Source organism: Drosophila bipectinata, chromosome 2L, assembly GCF_030179905.1.
Source record: "Drosophila bipectinata strain 14024-0381.07 chromosome 2L, DbipHiC1v2, whole genome shotgun sequence".
NCBI classification, from domain to species: domain Eukaryota; kingdom Metazoa; phylum Arthropoda; class Insecta; order Diptera; family Drosophilidae; genus Drosophila; species Drosophila bipectinata.
The window spans coordinates 9,171,494-9,189,500 of record NC_091736.1 but is presented as its reverse complement, the minus strand read 5'-3'; the positions used below and the strand labels follow the sequence as shown (position 1 = coordinate 9,189,500).

General features: G+C 40.5%; 1 protein-coding gene and 1 long non-coding RNA gene across 3 annotated transcripts; both read left to right on the top strand.

Moving 5' to 3' along the window:
• Positions 1-4,428: 4,428 nt before the first annotated feature.
• Positions 4,429-6,067, top strand: LOC108126697 (uncharacterized). Of its 2 annotated transcripts, XM_017243369.3 has the most exons (2): positions 4,429-4,561; positions 4,642-6,067. In XM_017243369.3, the coding sequence occupies exon 2, from the start codon at positions 4,691-4,693 to the stop codon at positions 6,023-6,025; it is 1,335 nt and encodes a 444-aa protein (XP_017098858.2). In that variant the 5' UTR covers positions 4,429-4,561; positions 4,642-4,690; the 3' UTR covers positions 6,026-6,067.
• A 9,718-nt stretch (positions 6,068-15,785) lies between these two features.
• LOC108126753 (uncharacterized) lies at positions 15,786-16,747 on the top strand. The gene is made up of 3 exons (XR_001773388.3): positions 15,786-15,914; positions 15,977-16,574; positions 16,633-16,747. It is a non-coding gene; the product is annotated as an uncharacterized lncRNA (long non-coding RNA).
• Positions 16,748-18,007: the final 1,260 nt, after the last annotated feature.

The window sequence follows — 18,007 nt, the reverse complement described above, 5'->3', positions numbered from 1 at the left end:
AAGTTTGGAAGCATAAAAATTTCTTACTACTTGTCTGCAACGAACCGTAAAAACTTATGACTTGTCTATTGGGCACACACACACATGCGGTACGTGTGTGATGGAGAAAGGGCTTTTGCGAGGCGGGGGATCTATATCCGCTTTGTCTGCTAAACTTAGACCTGTGGTACTGTTGTTGCCGCCGATGCTGCACTTTGTTTGTTTGTGCCGGTAATATTTCCTTAAATCGAGTAAACAAGTGGAATTCAACAAAGCGGAAACGGAAGCACAATGCGTAGCTTTTGTAGCTCACACATACACGCACATACAAGGGCGCAGGATGGGGAACACGCTAGTAGTGTACTTCACATCCACACATGAGTGTTGCTTCCTTGGTGTAAGCTGCTTCCCAAACGCGAGGATATTGTCTCAAAATATGGCGGCAAATATATTTTTGCTCAGCTGCAACAACATCCCGGCGAGCAGCTCCTTTTCACTCTTTTCTCCATTTTGTTTTTCTTGGAAATTGCTGTTAAAAATAACAAAGCACGTCGTGAGTTCTCCTTGCTTGCCTGCCTTCTGCCGGCTGCCTGCTTGCTTGCCAAGTTACTTCCTTCCGTTTTCAGCCATTGTTTATCTTAGTTGTACCTACTCCGATCTCCCTCTAAGCCATCCACCCAGCCACCCACACCCCCTCATTTATCTGCCCGATTGAAATTGAGACAGAGAACGAGCCAACCGGCAATCGTATTTATTTGCACAGCTAAATGGCATAATCGAAGCCAACTCGGGTCAAGGACTGTCGACTGCTTCTCGGCAAATTCCCCAGCGAATCCGGCCGTGACAGGCTTTTGTTGTCGTGTTGCCTCAATTGCAATGGATCTTGGCATGGTTTTAACTTCGCATTTCGGCCACTTTAGATTGACACTCTCCAGGGTTAGTGCAAACAAATCAGAGAATCTGATGAAGTCGTTTCACGTCGCCGAGATTTTTGACATTTTAAAGAGCTACTGGTATTGTGGGATTATTTTAAGACTCTTGGCACAAAAGGAACAATTTAAATCAACTATTTCTTTTGGAAACAAGACGAAGGAATCATCTCTGACCTTATATATATCATCTCTTTCTTGTCTATAAGGCTATAGAGCTTCTGAATAAGATTCGTTTAATTTAGACTTCTTTGTTTGTATTACATTTTAAATACTTTTCTTTGTATTTATTTTTGAAATTTTTAAATAAAGAAATAGGATGGATTGCAGAAAGAGTACCGTGTATCATATTGTCAGGAAACTAGAGTACAGCAGTTCTTTCTGGTTTAAAAATCTTAACTTTAAAGCTAAGGTTTGTTATTATTGATTTTATAATATTAGGATAATTTTGCTAAGTACCTACAAAATATCATTTTTGTTTACTTGTAATCACAAACAACCACTAATTTTATCCAACGAAATTACTGTTTACTTTTTCCTAATGACTCATAATCAATAAACGAGTGGCTGCTTAGATGGTCCTCAGTTTCGGAGCTGTTGACAGATTTTCCCTCCCGATTTGGGGGCTGGCCTGGTCCTTGATGTCCTGGACGGAACGACAAAACCAGGCAACAACTTCAAAGTAATTTTAGGTAAGTTAAAAGGAAGCATTTATTAAATTCCACATAACTCGGAGCTGGTCTTTAGTTTTTGCTGCAAAAGAGCAAGGCAAGTAGGCAACTAAGAAGTTTCGGCTGCTGTTGATGCTTTCACCGGCATGCTTCGAATGCCTTTCAGTCTCTTTTAGAAACTCCCCAGCATAGCAGAGAAAAACTTGAAGCTCCGACCGGCGGCAATAACTTTAAAAAGAATACGCAAGTTGTGCCCAAATTGTTTGTCATCAAATTATGTGAACGGCGATGGATGTGGCCGGTTCTGTTGCCATTTTCCGGCTAGGTATTTGGGTTCGGACGAAACCACGAAAGCAGGAAGAGGGCCAAAAAATGGCCATCATTAAAATGCTGTTACCGGCCTCTGGACCCTGGCCACTGGGCTGTGGGCGATGCCGTGGCTTGACCCCAAGTCTCCGATTCTCTGTCGACAGAGGGCAACCGCAACCAAGATTGCTCAGGCATATACCCTTTTTTAATTTGCAACATGTCATTGGCAGAGAGACAAGCAAAAAGGCCGTGGTAACGGGGAACGCTATAGTCCAGCCTCTGCATCTGCCACGCCCCCTCTTAGGCAGCGCCCCCGTCAGAGCACGCTTTGTTGCGCCTTTTGTTGGGCCTTCTTCGCTGGGCTCCTTTTTTGTGAGTCCTGGCCAAATAACCAAGCGAAGCAAAAACAGAATTAGCAGCAACGCCGACGACAGCGATGGGAAAATACAAGATGGAGAGCAGGCAGAGCAGGATGTGGCGAGGGAGGGTGAAAGAGTTCCAAAAGGTGTATTCAAATCTAGAAAAAATAACTATCTGCAGGAAGGTGTAGGCTATTTGTACAAATCTCTATAATTTTCCCATAACTACACGACCCCTCGAAGGCAATGCAAACTGTGCTGCTCGATTGTTCGATGATTCGATTGTTTGTTCTTTTTAAGATCCAGTGTTGTAAAAGGAAAGTTAGGAAGTGGGAAAACACCTCGTCAAAAGGTGGTACTAACCATAGCTACAAGATGAAGTTAGTTTTTATTAAAATAGGGGCTTAAAGAATTCTAATATACTCAAAAGAAAATACAAAATGTTGCTGGAGAGAATTTGTCAATTAAATACTGGAATTTATTTATTAAACTCTATTTTTTCTAAAAATCTGAGTAAATCAAAAGCTCACAGCCATAAATCGAACCACAAAAATATTCAATCGCCCTGCGATGGTCACCGCAAAAAACATGTAGAGTGTGATAGACGATGGGAAATGACCAAAAAAGTACAGAGAAAGCTAAGGGAGAAAGGTGGAATAGGATAAGGAAAAAGTAAAAACAAAAGGAGGGCGGCAAAATGAAGACTTTGGGAGCAAGTGGGATGCCAGATACAATGTCATACAAATGACCCATATTAAATTTATTACGGCAACGGGAACAGCACAATGAAATTCAATCGCCAAACGAGGAGAGGGAGCCTAATGGCAAACAAAACAAATCACCAGCGCCTAACCCGAAAGTCTTTTATACACATAAGAATATACAAATATATATCTTTTTCTTTCGCCTATATATAGCCCAAATTTTTTATTATTTCCTGACGGGGCGGAGGAAAAGCAGCTTAAAGTCGATTTTTGCGGAAACTTTTTGGTATCGTTTTTCTTTTTGATTATATTGGGTTTCCCGCAGTGCCTGTTACTTTACGGCAACTCCTGTTCGGTTTTCGGGCCAAATTGATTTATAATCCTGTCTTAAATTTCCCCTTTTCTTCAAGTGTTCCTGAGTTGTTTTGGCCAAAGTTTTGTCTTTCGGCACCGTGCTCAGATTTTAATGAAATATTTCAATTACTTTGCGATTAATTGGGAAAACATTTTCCGCTGCATATTCGAGGTGTCGCGTCGCATCGAGTCGTGCTCGCTGTAGCGTTGAATTTTCCTTTTGTTTACCTGTGACATGTGCACGAAGCCCATTATCCTGCAGCTAATTAAGAAACGTGAGACAAATGACAAGCGCAGGAATATTGTCTGTTGAGCGGCAACCTCAAAAGAGACATGTACTGCAAATAAAACTGAAAGAAAATCGCAAATTGAAAAGATATTGGAGAAAATGCGACAGCGAGATAGCTTATACCTTACTAAAAATATTTTTATATTCTAATAAATACTTCTAACATATTGCTTTAGAACCGTAAGCTTGAGGACATAGAACAATGACATATTTTTGAGCGTTGGATGGTCCTATTAAGTACCGATACATCATACTTTTTGATACCCTGGTTATGTGTGGCCAAAAGAAACAGAAAACATAAGCCAAGAAACACACACTCGTCTATAAGTATGAACACAACCCAGAGCGTGCTGGGCTTAAGACTGAACCAAGAAATTTATTAATTATCAGCTGACCGAGGTCGAGGTTGTAGAGATATTCTCTGCCACTCGAACTTGGACGGGACTCTCAATCCGTACAAACACCCACAGACAATCACAGCAAAGTCCTGATTGGCATTTAAAGCTCTTTAGGAGAGCTCTCCATGGCATCCAGGGCGCAAGGAGGACGCCATGCCGGGGTCTGAAGAGGCTGACAGCAAAAATCGAACCGGAGTGACTACATTGAGCCTCAGCTGAGCTGCTTAACGCTGCCGGAGTTCTGACATAATCCATACAATTGTAAATTTAATAAGACCTCCTTCGCCAGAAAAGGGGAAAAGGTGGAGATTTATTGTGGCATTGAGGGGAGATGACTTGAGCAGTCAAGCCAATTAAGCAATCCAAATGCCTTGATTGTGGGCTTAAGAAAATGCGCTGGAAAAACATTCAGTTGGCCTTGTCGAAAACTTGACAGTCCTGTCCCACACTGTCGTCTTTAGGCCATTTTCTAACACTAACAAGTATTTAGATGAAAGTCATCACAATATCGTAGACAATTGTGCTCATTCAGTCAAATAAAAAGCTTAGGAAGTTGATTTTAAATTTGTGTAAATGAAAACAAGGAATTTCGGATAAACATTGAGTTCTCAATTCTACTTTTCGCTGCAAAATAATTTTCTCTTTTCAGAGGAAGTTTACTTTTATTTCGAGAGCCAAATATCGCCGGGACTACCATCATGGGGACTCAAGAAGACGTGAACACTGTCTGCACCAAGCTCGTTACCTTTTATTTAATGGACAACGAGGAGAAGTCGGCCCAGGTGTTCGCCGAATGGGTGCTGGAGAGCATGGATTTATTTTGGCAGGGCAAGATTTCTGACGCCCTGATGACTTACCTCACTATTGACAAGTTAACCGAGGAGCCGCGTCAGGCCGTCAAGTCTCTGAGAGTACTGCACGAGGTGACCACGCACTGCACTAACGCGGACCTGAAGCGCCTGGTGCTGAATACTGGACTTTTAGGAATTTTAAACGACATTCTGGACGCTCCCAAAGTACGTGGTTTGATTGTGCGCTCCACCCTGACCCTGATCAGCAACATTGTGGTGGGTGGGTGGCGTTTACGCGATGCCATCGAGGATTCTGGACTGCTAAGCGCCATGGTCAAGCTAATGTACCACCAATACAACGATATTTCCAGGCACAAGACCATGATGAGCCAGTTGGTGTGGCTGCTGTATCAGTTTCTCATGTGCAAGATGCCAGGACCCAGCGAGAAGGCCGTTGCAAGGATTGCCAGGACCGTGGCAAATCATCTGAATCCCAACCAGGATGTAACCATACTTATTCCACTTCTCAAGCTGGCCCGGCTTATTTCGGAGTACCAATCGGTCATGCTCTCGTCCATGATCCAGTCAAAGCTCCTCGCCAGGTCGGCCCCATTTGTTCGCAGTCCCGTTGTCGAAGTCAAGCGTGAGGCCATCTTCATTTTGGCCAACACCTGCCAGCAGCACAAAAAGCGGCAGAAGCATGCTCTCTACCGGTTCCCCAAGAGCATCATTCTCTACATCCACGGCCTGTTCCTTTACGGTCCCGTCGAAATACGTGTTCTAGTGCACCAGTTGTTGGGTGGGATCATTGACAATCGATGCATTCGGACCGGCATGATGCTCGGACTTATTCCGAAGGTCATTTTCTGCGCCAGCATGCAGGAACAGGAGGAGCAAGTGCGCAGCGCAGCCAGCTGGACTTTGGTCAGTTTCGCTATGCACCTGGAGCCTCGCAATTGGCCATTACTTATGGAGACCAAAGGATATCATGTCATGTGTGAAATCCTTCACCGCCAAAATGTGCCGGTTCAATTGACTCGTAATATTCTATGCGTATTCCTGAGGATAATGGAAAACTATCGCGTCCTCAAGCCATTTCTGGTTAGTTTGTTATATCAATGCAATGTCTGGGATCTGTTGGTGGACTATGCTGAGGGTGTAAACAGCGCCGTTCGCACTCTAGCCACACTTCTGTGCTATCATCGCAATAGAGACGTTTGTTGGATAGATGTTTTAGCCTAGAAATGCTTTAGTTTCAATTAAATGATTAGTTTATAAAAATAATTTTACCCATGTTTTTCATTTAAAAATTCGTTTTGTTCTTGGTCAATGTGTGAAACCTTATAACGATGGTATTTTTATAGAAATACTTTTAGATTTTTAATGGTTTTATAATATGGAACTTATATACGAACTAAATCCTTAGCGGAAAAGTTTTGACAACGCCAATTGTGCCTCGTAATGCTTTGATAAACGTGGTTATACGTCGATACTTTCCAACACTCTTAAAGTACATCGATATTTTTCGCATCTTTCCAAATGAATCTATTGATAACTACAAGTCGATAACTCTGTATCGAACGATAGGGATGATAAGATGTCTGGAGAAAAAAGCAGGGGAAGTCCCGGATTTAATATGATAGATAGAATACATTACTTCCCCGAATTGTTCGCGATCTCAAGCATGAACCCTATTTAAAAGCATTTTTAAATAATTAAAATGTACTAAAAACAGATGGGATTTGGGAATGTTAAGTTCAAAGCACTATTTTTGTTTCTACTCGAACCATATTTAATTTGTTTCCATTTAACCAATTATATATGTATATATGCCAGGCCAGTAGCATTATTTCAGTACATTTTTGAGTTGAGTTGGGAACGATTCAATTATTATTACACACGCTAATTGAATGGCTGCCAATCTATGCTAACACATACATTATTTATGCATTTTTCGCAAATTCTGTTTGCCTCCTTATTGTTGTTGCAGCACATTTCCATCCAGGAGTAGACCATAAAAGTTCCTCCTCGGTTGCTACCGCTTTACCATTTCAATTTGTTTGTTGATTTCTTTTTTGCGATTCAACTTTTTTTTGTGTGTTGCGGTTGCTGTTTTTGTTTTGTGTGAGTGTGTGTGTGTTTGTGGAGGGGAATTTACATTTTCGTTTTTGCGCAAAAATTTTACAAACTAATTGTATGTAAATATGTCAAATGTATGTCGTCAACACCTGCAGGTTGGTGTGCGTGTGTTTGCCGGTGTGTTTGTACTGCATATTGACAATTTCATAAATGCGGTAACATTTTCAATTAAATATGCGCAGCTCTGGCAAACACAGCTGCACAAATCGCACACACACACACGCATAGATGGATTTTCCGACACGCCTCTCATAGTATAGGCAACGCCCTTGCCTATACACTGACTATCCTGCCCACCCCTCCAACCCCCCCATACAGCCATGCCATCAATCCTTGGAAAGTCGATTGATATGTACATATGTGCAGGTGTGCAACTTTTGGTCGGTTACAAATTGCAAATCAATCAATAAATAATTGAAATGAAAATCATTTTGCTGGTTTCAACTTATCTTCTGCAGACGGAGCCCACACCCACTCCCACGTGGGAGTATATAGCCCTGCCATTGCGTTACGCTTCGGTTTGACTCTACTGCGTATGCAAATGGGCAAAATTGTGTACATTTATCACTGGGATCGCATCAGAGCCCAAATCGAAATCGCCCACTCCGGGCGGGCTCACTCCGGAAAAAAGGTGACAGACAAAGAGGCTGGAGAAAGGAACAAGGGCGGGGGCCAATCGAGTGTGAGTCCTTCGCCAGGTGTGTGAGATTAGTGATGAACTAAATTGTGAAATACTTTTCCCTTTTCCACAATAAATTTTCAAACGCTTTCCCTGAATGAATTGCTTCCAAAAATAAATTCAATTGCACTTGGTAATACTTTTAATGAATGAAATTATTTATGTAGGATTTTTGGTTAGGGTAACGAGTTCTGTACATCAAGTATTGAAAATTTCAATATATTTTGTAAAATATAAATGGAAAGATGCATATAAAAAAATATGAAGAATCATAAAGGTACTTTTGTAATGCCTCGCAAAACATTTAAAAAGCTTAATGTTTCGAGTTAAATTCAGTTGCAAACTTCCCGCTGTCCCTCTAAAAAATGTTTGTCATTTTCAATTTGAAATTCTTTCAATATTTCGGCAGCTTAGGAAGTAAGGGCCGAACTTGGCAACTCTTTGGGCGGAAAGGGCGGAAAATTCGCTTAGCCAGCCATTCCCAGACAATGCTGCAGCTCCATCTACGGGTTAAATTTAATTTCAAAAAGTTCGTTTTTTTTTTATATTATTTTTCTTGTAGCTTTTTTGTTTTTTTGGCCAATTCTTTTTTATTCTCAGCTCTTCGTTTTTGTCGTTATGCCAAAATCCCGCACAAATCCTTTGAGCTAGCACACGAACAGCTGCTTTTGGCCGGAGTCAGGGTGTTGTTGGCGCTGCCGCCTTTGTTGTTTTAAGCGATGCTGCTTTGGTTGGAGCTTTACGCACCAGAAATCCGTGGAGTTTTATTTTTAGCAGCCGAATAGTGCGCCATTTGGCCGGGGGGTCCAGAATCGGTCCAGAGGCCAGGGGTGTGACATTTTCAATTTTGTTACTGCATAAGTCTGACGACCCACAAACACAGACTAACAGACTCACGCGCCCGCCCATCGATCCGATCTTGATTGCATTTTGTAAATACCAACAGAATCAGACAGAGACTACACGCAGAGCAAAGTCTCACCGCTGCGGCGACAATTCAATCAAATTGGACACCCCAGACAGCCCGGGGGGTCGTGACCTGACCTGATCCGGGCCGAAGTTAGGCGGGCTGGAGGTAGGCGCTTAATTTGTTGAAGGATTTTGCACTGAAAAATTCTCTCTGAGTGGAAATTAAGTCTTGCTTTGAATTGAGTTTAAAATTGAAAGCTATTAGTCAATGGCAATTAGGTTAATATGAAACTAATTAGGTTAGAACTCATAAGCCCCAACACACTAGTATGAGATTATTAAAAACTAAAAACAAATTGTTAAACAGTTGTTCTCATTTATTGAATAAATTATTACATTATAATACACATGCAATTTATTTTCCAGGATCACAAATTTGAGGGGATTTTCGTGGAGGCGTCAAACATTATAATTTCTAAATAAACTTTGTGGTTTCGGCGGAGGAGACCACGATGGTGTCGGCGTGTCAAGAGCAGGACCTCCAACCAAGCCCCCTGCTAGGCCCCCTTCTCAGCCTTCTCAATCTAAATAAAGCCGAAAAATAACCCCGAAAAAACCCTTCAGATGAACTTTTGCCACTTGCAACAGCGCAAATGAAGTGCCACATGAGCGAATGCAAAAGTGAGTGTAAGTGCATTTGGGAGAGTGTGTGTAGCTGTGTGTATTGGTATGTGCAGCGAGTGTGATTGTGCAAGTGTTTTTATTAAAACCAAATGACAAAGTTTTCCCTTGAACAGAAGCCAGCCTTCCACTTCCACTTCCACAGGCGGAGAGTCGGAGAGCCCAACAACGTCAACAACAGGCAAAAGCTAATTTACACTTTTGTTGTTTCGGCTACTTTATGCTCATGAGTGTGTGTGTGTGTGCGAGGCATTCCCCATGCCCTGCCAGCCTCCGTTCTCCACGGCTCTATGCCGCCATAATGGAAAAACTATTTTGCGAGGAACAAATGTTGTCAAAAAATTTGTGAATGCTAAAAAACAGTCAACACAGCCAAGTGAATGTGAATGAAGGAGGCGGACTGAAGTTCGTGGAAAAAGCGGAAAAACTGAAATTCCAAATACAAAAACAAAAAAACAAATCAAATGTGTGAACTTTAACACTATTTACCGCCCAAAAGAGTGTGCAGCGGAAAAAGTTTATTCATTTAGCTCAACGAGCGCAGACGGCAGCAGCCAACCGCCAATCCCGCTTGCATCCTCCGTCCTCCGGCCACCGCCGTCCTCTGGGCAGACACAAGCACTTGCCACGCCCCTTTATATAGGTGGGATCTGTTTATTCAACTCTACCCTCTTGAGTTATAAAGCATTTCGAGTTCATTTTACTCACAAGTGGTTTTAATTTGAATAACTCATATTGAGGGAACTCTTCATAATTGATACAAACACGAGTTAAAGAGGCTTTTGCCTATATAAAATTCTTCTAAAGAGGTTCAAGGCCTAAAAGGAGACCGATATAAGATACTATATCTTAACTTTAGTATTCGTTTTTATAGTAAAATATTTAATAAAAAAGCTTCCGCTTCGTCACCAACTAGGACTGCTGTCTATAGTGGTTAGGTGGAAAACTAGAGAGCTATATTTGTCGTTTAAGTAAACCTTTTTGTAAGTAAATTTCAGACTTAATTTTTGAAATATTGTATTTATTTAAAAAATACAATATTTTTTATACAATGTTTTTTTAAATATTCAGAGAAACATTTCATTTAAGAAGCAGTGGCAGTGATAGCAACCACTTTTATTCACGTTTTTTAATTCTTCACAGTATCGTGTAACCTTAAAACACTCCCGGAATGCAATTTAGACAAGCAAGATTCATACAAATAAATAAAAAAGTTTTAAAAATAAACCACTGGCTGGGCTTCTGTATATTCATCCAAAAACCTGTCGGCGACAGTCGTCGGGTGGTTGGGGTTGACACCCTGCCGCCAACAATGAACAATTTATGTGGATGTGAGTGAACAAGAAAACGAGTCACCAGCCCGCCACTGCGGTGGGAGAACAAAAAAAAAAAAAAATAAACATAGAAAATGCATCCCGTGGGACAAAAACCGTCCGATCCCCAGGGAAGTGGCCAGGGGGGACAGAAAATTAAAAAAAAAACCGCGAAAATCTGCGGCGAGTCAATGCGGGAGACCAACTCTTTTAAATTTTTGCTCTTGTTTCGGACTGGTTAAATTGGTTAAGGTGTGGGTGCTCACAGTTAGTTTGGCACTTTTAGTTATTCTGACTCAGCTCGCTTGGGTTAATTGTTTTTATTTCGCTAACTCGCAGCGACTTACCGTAGAGCGTAAAAAATTTCAACAGAATGAAACACAAGCCCCTCGCAGAGCTTTGAATAACTTTCAGCAGCCACAAAATATTGGCTTAACGTGCCGCACCGTGCCGTGTCGGGGCGTTATATTTTCAGTTTTCTATGCAAGAAAAAAGTGAAATGCAAAAAACCCAGAATAAAGTAAGGAAAAATGGGAAGAGACCCGTGGCTAAGCCAGAACATGCGGTGAGGCCAAAAGAGCAGCCACAACGCTTCTAACATTTTCTTTTTCTATTTTTTAAATTTTTTTTTTGACCCGGCCAAAACGACAACGATGACAACAGTGGCGCCCGAGTTCATTTGCAGTTTTTCTCCACTGATCCAACGACAATACAACAGAAATTATGCTTAGGCTTGGGGTAGTCGGGGACCCCAAGGTAGAGTCTACTCGAAAAAAGTTATGAATGGGGCGAAATGCGAATGATGAATGATGTGCAACGCCGACTGATCCGAAGCCAAAAGGTAAACAAACTAGGGATTCGCTGGATGATAAATGTGAAATCTTTTTCATAAAAAATCTACACGGAAGTGCTTAAAAAAATGCATTTCCAACAACACCTACAAACCTCAAAGTCAATATTAACCAAATATGTCTTGATTGAATGAGGAACTATCAGCTCAAAACAGGCTCAATGAATATATTGGAAAAACTTTGACGGATTTTAATTAAATTAACTTTAATATTGTATTACGACTATAGAATCTGTATAAGCTTTCAAGGAGACTAAACTGGAAAGAAGCCAAAATTTAACCAAAAAAATATATTTTTATACTGTTTATAAATATTTGTAGATGGTCTTCAAACTAATAAACTTTTTTCATGTTAAGATTTATTTACTTTTTGTATATTGGATTACTTTTAATTTATTATAGGTACCAGGCTTCAAAGCATATTGAGTATCCAAAGTATTAATTGCATTTGTTCCCTGAACAATACCGAGATGTTGTATCCAAACCCCATATCAGTTGAAGTAGTTATTTAAATCTTTTAACAACTTACCCCTTTATTGACTAAATGTTTTTTTGTTTGTTGTTTAACCCTTTGTGGATTTTATTGTTTTATATTTTTTTCCTGCAGCGCAATTACACAGTCGCCTATGTAGTTAAATCCTTTTTTCTTGAATTTTCTCGTTATTCAACTTCTCCATTGCAATGGCAACAATTGTTGTGCGGCTCCCGTTGATATGGTTCTTGTTGTTGTTGCTTTTGTTGTTATTGTTGTTGTACATTCCTCCCCCAAAGCGAATGTATTCCCTATAAATTTTTTACGATTTTATGCAATTGTATAGTTTGCAAAAGTTTGTTGCAGCTATTTTTCGGTGCCTCCGTAGTGCCATTGTTTTTAACAAAAACAACACCAACAACATCGACGACAATGCACCAGCCGACCAGAGCCGAAGCGACACGCCCACTGGACGTCCTTCCCAGCCCCTAGCTCCCGCTCGCCCCGAACTCGGCGGATCCCATCCCGCCGGCTCTTTGGCCACATCCCTTAACCATGGCCTGCCGCAAACGCGCCGAACAAATGAACTCGAATGTCCTTTATATGCGTTCAGTGTTTATTGTGCCATTTTCTATGCTTCTGTGTCCTAGGCTCTGCGCTAGAAAACTTGGCAACAATTTTTTTTGTTTTGTTATTTGGGCTCTGACGCTGCTGTTGCTGTTGCTGTTACTGGTAATGTTATTGTTGGTGTTTTGTTTTGGTTGTTTGCTGGCACAAAAAACACATCTTCAAGGCCCCACAGCGGGCACCAAGCAACATCGATCCGTTTCGCAAAAGCTTTCGGATTAAATTCTACATAATTCATGGCGCTTTCTCCCTCCAATGGAATAGACGCACCAAAACTTCTAGACTTTAATGCGGCCAAGAGTTCCTGCAAGAGTTCGGCAGGAGGTTGTCGGAAAAGTTTTTGACAAAAATATCCCTTCCTGTTTGCTGACAAAATGTGATTGCCCCGAATGTTATAGCATTTGTTGTCTGCATTGGTCTGAATGGTTTCTAGGAAAATCATTGAATCGAATCATTTGAATTTTGATATTCGAGGCAGTCTCTGCTTGACACGCATATATTTTATTTGAAATACCCAAGAAAATATTAAAAATTCTTGTTTTCCTTTAATAAATTATTTCGAAACTTGATTTAAACAGAACTTGTTTGGTAATAAAAAATGGTATTTTTTTGAAGCACTGCTTCTGGTGATTTGTAGTTTGTTTTTAAAACATACATGTTGCAACCACCGTCATACATTAATTAAATATTTTGCTGTTTCAGCTATGAGCCCATAAAGGGAAACTGTATTTTTTAAAGCTTTATTAAGCAACTGCAATGCATCCGCTGGGGCATTATATTGGCAATGCAAGCCGCATCCATCCCCCGCACCACTTTCCCCACAGTTGTCACGGCTTCCTTTCATAGACAAATATTGCACAGGCAGATGCCCTGCGGCGGACCTTCTGCACTTTCCCCATGCACGGGCACGTACTTTTTTTAACGGCGCTTTCAACGATCTGTGTAGCCCCCACATGCCGTGTGCCGACCGTCGCAGTCCCAGCCCCAGCCAAGCCCAAGCCCCAATCCCATACACAATCCGGACCCCAACCCCTCATTGCATTTTTTTCACAGCATGGAAATGTCGCGGCTTTTGCTTTCCTCTCCTTTTATTCAGCTGATTTTTTTATATTGTGCTTTTTGTTTGGTTGCCCCGCTCATGTATTGCTGTTCTGTTGCTACTGCTGCTGTGCCCCAATGTGTTGCAACTTGCAATGTGCTGGGATGTGTTGTTGTTGCTTTTGGTGCCGATGTTGCAGTTGTTGTTCATGGCAGTGGTCAGTTACGGCTACGACTATCGCTGGCGGCTCCGATGGCCGCGGAGGACCGACCGTTCGCTTTATATTGAAAAATTTGAATGCTAGTAAAAAGTTTTAATTGTCGCCGCCACGGCTGTCACATGTTGGCCTGTATGGTTGGGTCATTTAAAAATGCCGCCACCATTGCTGTTGCCAATGCCGCGGCTGCCTGTTATTGTTAACAATATTTTTCAATACAATTTTCCCTTGATTAAAATATGCAATGCACTTGTTTTCCGCCCAAGCATCCAGCCGAGCCATATATTCCCTTGGCCAATGACAATCTACGATGCTTGCCACTTTGCCGCTTAACTTAATCGCAGTCTATTTACTCGAGCATGTGACAAGTGCAAGGCGCTTTAAAACGAATTTATTCTTTTGCGAATAAATCAGCACGTCTTATTTCTCAATAAGTTTCCCGTATCCTGTTCCAGTTTCATGTTTCCAAAATATTTCTCGCCCTTGTTGTTTACTTTGTGCATTTATAATTTACACTCCTTGCCTTGTTTTTCTTGCTGCTTATCTCTGGGCTCAGAAAGTTCGAACTGGCTAAAAGTTTTTAATGAGCAACGACGTTGGACGTCATCGTCCTTGCCCCAGCAGCTTCCCTTCGTTCTCCACCCGCTACAAGCACGCGGAATTCCTTCCCAAATTTGTTGTGCATCTTTGCAAAATGTTGGAGTGAAATCGTGACAGGGAGATGGAGGGCAAACAATTATCAAAAGCTTTAACTTTTTCAACAAGTATTGTTTCTTTTTTTCATCAAAATTGTATCCAATTTATTTTAAAGCTAGAGATGAAGCCAAATTTAATTGCATTTATGGTAATGGTAAAGGGTCATACCGAATGTTATGAGATACTGCATAAGAAAAAGTTTGGCAAATTGTTTAATTAACTAATTTCTACAGCCACTAATTCATACTAACTTTTAGAAAATAAATAAATTACTAATTTGTAATGTAGGTATTATAGGGATATATATAGGGAGAAGGATGTATAGTGGGAAATCGATCTAGAAATCGTTTAAGGTACTCCGCTTGAGAATCGGATGAGAATTGGGGAAGATATAGCCATCACTGTGGGCCAAATAGGGGAAAACCCCATTTTTCAAGGGCTCCCATCACAAAAAATGGACAAAAAATCTTGAAAATATTTTGTATCAAGATTTTAATGCAGTACGGTGCGAAATCAATCCAGAAATCGTTTAAGATACTCTGCTTGAGAATCGGATGAGAATTGAGGAAGATATAGCCATCACTGTGGGCCAAATAGGGGAAAACCCCATTTTTCAAGGGCTCCCATCACAAAAAATGGACAAAAAATCTAAAAAATATTATGTCTCAAGATTTCAATGCAGAATGGTGCGGAATCGATCCAGAAATCGTTTAAGGTACTCCGCTTGAGAATCGGATGAGAATTGAGGAAGATAGAGCCATCACTGTGGGCCAAATAGGGGAAAACCCCATTTTTCAAGGGATCCCATCACAAAAAATGGACAAAAAATCTAAAAAATATTTTGTATCAAGATTTTAATGCAGTACGGTGCGAAATCTATCCAGAAATCGTTTAAGGTACTCCGCTTGAGAATCGGATGAGAATTGATGAAGATATAGCCATCACTGTGGGCCATATAGGGGAAAACCCCATTTTCAAGGGATCCTATCACAAAAAATGGACAAAAAATCTAAAAAATATTATGTCTCAAGATTTTAATGCAGAATGGTGCGAAATCGATCCAGAAATCGTTTAAGGTACTCCGCTTAAGAATCGGATGAGAATTGTGGAAGATATAGCCATCACTGTGAGCCATATAGGGGAAGACCCTATTTTCAAGGGATCCCATCACATTAGTACTTAGTATTAAGTAGGAATTTTTATAGATTTCAGTTATGTTATGGGCGGGCGCAAGGATATATCTATAGCGAGGAGGCATCTGCCAAGAAAGAGGTAACTTTTTCGTTGAGAAGAGAAGTGGAAGGCCAAATGCTTAAATTAATACCTTATGTCATAGCCGTAACAAAGTGATTCAGTTACGGCTATTTAATTAAATTTATTCAAAAACTTTAAAAGTGAGTTTTTATGCTTCATCCCGTCATTGCAATTCTAACTTTAGTACAATGAAGTTGGCTTTTCTTATCGTTTCTATATTGTCCTTCGTTGGTGTTTCCTTCAGTGCAAAGGATCGTAAGTGTGGAAAAAAACCTGTGAGCCTAAAATTAATTTTTTTTTTTAACTTTTGTTTTTAGCAAGCTGCGTCCTTGAACTAAGTTATAAGGGTCTTTGTAAAATGATTGCTTTTGGTTTTACTTATGATAAAACTAATAACAAGTGTATTCCCACGGAGGGACAGTGTCGTGGCATTGGAAATTTCTTTAGGGAAGAAAATGATTGTGTGTCTAAATGCACAAAATAAGAAAATGAATTCTTCATCGATATTACGTTATCAACTTCCATTATATCATCTGTAATCTGTAAAAAATGCGAAGACGTAACCATATAAATCATATGTGTATAACGAAATAAAAAATATAACTTGAACTAACTTTTATATTAATGTGAATTGATTTATTTTAAATTAATTAAAGCCAATTTTAATTTTATTTTTTCGTATTAATTCTGGTGACGATGTTGTGTAATTTTCTTACCAAATGTAAGGCCAAATGTTTGGTGTAATAGTTATACCATAACGAAATTATTCAGTTATAGTTATTTAATTTATTAAAAGCCTTGTAAAACTAATTTTTTTTTCATCTTGTCACTGCAATCCATACTTTAGTATAATGAAGTTGGTTTTTATAATCATTACTGTATTATCCTCTGTTGGTGTTTCCTTCGAAAAGGATCGTAAGTGTCGAAAGAAAAGCGTGGGACTAAAAATTAATCTTCCCCTTTTTGTTTTTAGCAAAGTGCGGCCTTAACCTACAATATAAAGGCTCTTGTAGAGTGATTGCCTTGGGTTTTACTTATGATAAAACTATTAACAAGTGTACTCCCACGGCCGGACCGTGTCAAGGCACTGGGAATTTCTTCGTGAGAGAAAGTGATTGTGTGACTAAATGTAATGACATATGTTATGACATTTGCAAGAAAAAACAAAAAGGTTGAATTTTTTGATATATTGGGTCAAATTTTATTAAAAACCTGGTGGTGTAAGCAGATTAATTTTCGATCGATGTAGGTTGAACAAAATGCACTATATGCATGCATATATGTATATGCATCTGTAAAAAGTACCAAGCCGAAAAAATAAATCATAGAAGTATAATAAAAAAATATCACTTTCACTTTTTTTTTTTTGAAAACTATCGTGAAATAATGAACGGTTTTGTAGATATTAAATTATTTGACTCAATCCCCACACTCAATATCTCTACATTTAAAATTTTAAACCTAACCTTAGCCTAAATTGAAACCTAAACCATTTTTAAGCCTTATTTAAAAATCAGGAAATTAAAAAATTTGAATATAATAAATGAGGATAAAACTGGTTTCGAAACATAAATGACCTTAAAGAGGCTGCAATAAACATACCTCTTTAAGTATGAATATTTCGAAGTGCTTTGGAATTCCGAACATTCTTGGTCGTGTGCAAAGTGCATTTAATTGCAACTGCAGGTCAAGTGGCCGCCAAAGCAAAGCCGCAACGCGAACACATGGTCTAAACAAGGCTCTCGGCCCGCCATCAAGTTGCTCTTTTTGTCATTTATGCTTTTTAGAACTCTCGTAGCTGCGCATGCGTAGGGAGTGGATTGGGGAATCGGAGTGGATGGGCGAGTGGGTGGCTCGTTGCCACTTTAAGGGCATTACTGCACTCCAAACGCTAAGCCGCAATCTTGGCGAAGGTGAAATTCGTGGAATTTGTTCAAGGTGACGCTGGCGGTGGCGGTGGCGTCTTTGTTGGCTGCCAAAAGGCAAATCCGTCAACAAATTGGTGGTGATTAGGCGCCAACTCCCATGTGCCCGCTCCCGGAGGCGCGAGAGCCGACAGCGGCACTCCCACATAACACCGCCCGCCGGCAAGCCGCTCAGACAGTCACTCGACCTCCCTCGGTCATCCTAGCAGCCAGCCATCCAGTTTGTCGGTCAACAATTTAGACATAATTTGAAACGTTGCTTCGTTCCACACGCAATGCGCCTGCCTCGACATAAGCGACGCTTACGCAATGGCCACATGTCCAAATTATGCATAATTTGAGCGTTCAGTGCGGTGGGTGGTGGGCTGGTATGATGGTTTGTCCCACAAATGTGGGGGGCGACAGCCAGCTGGGACGAGGGAG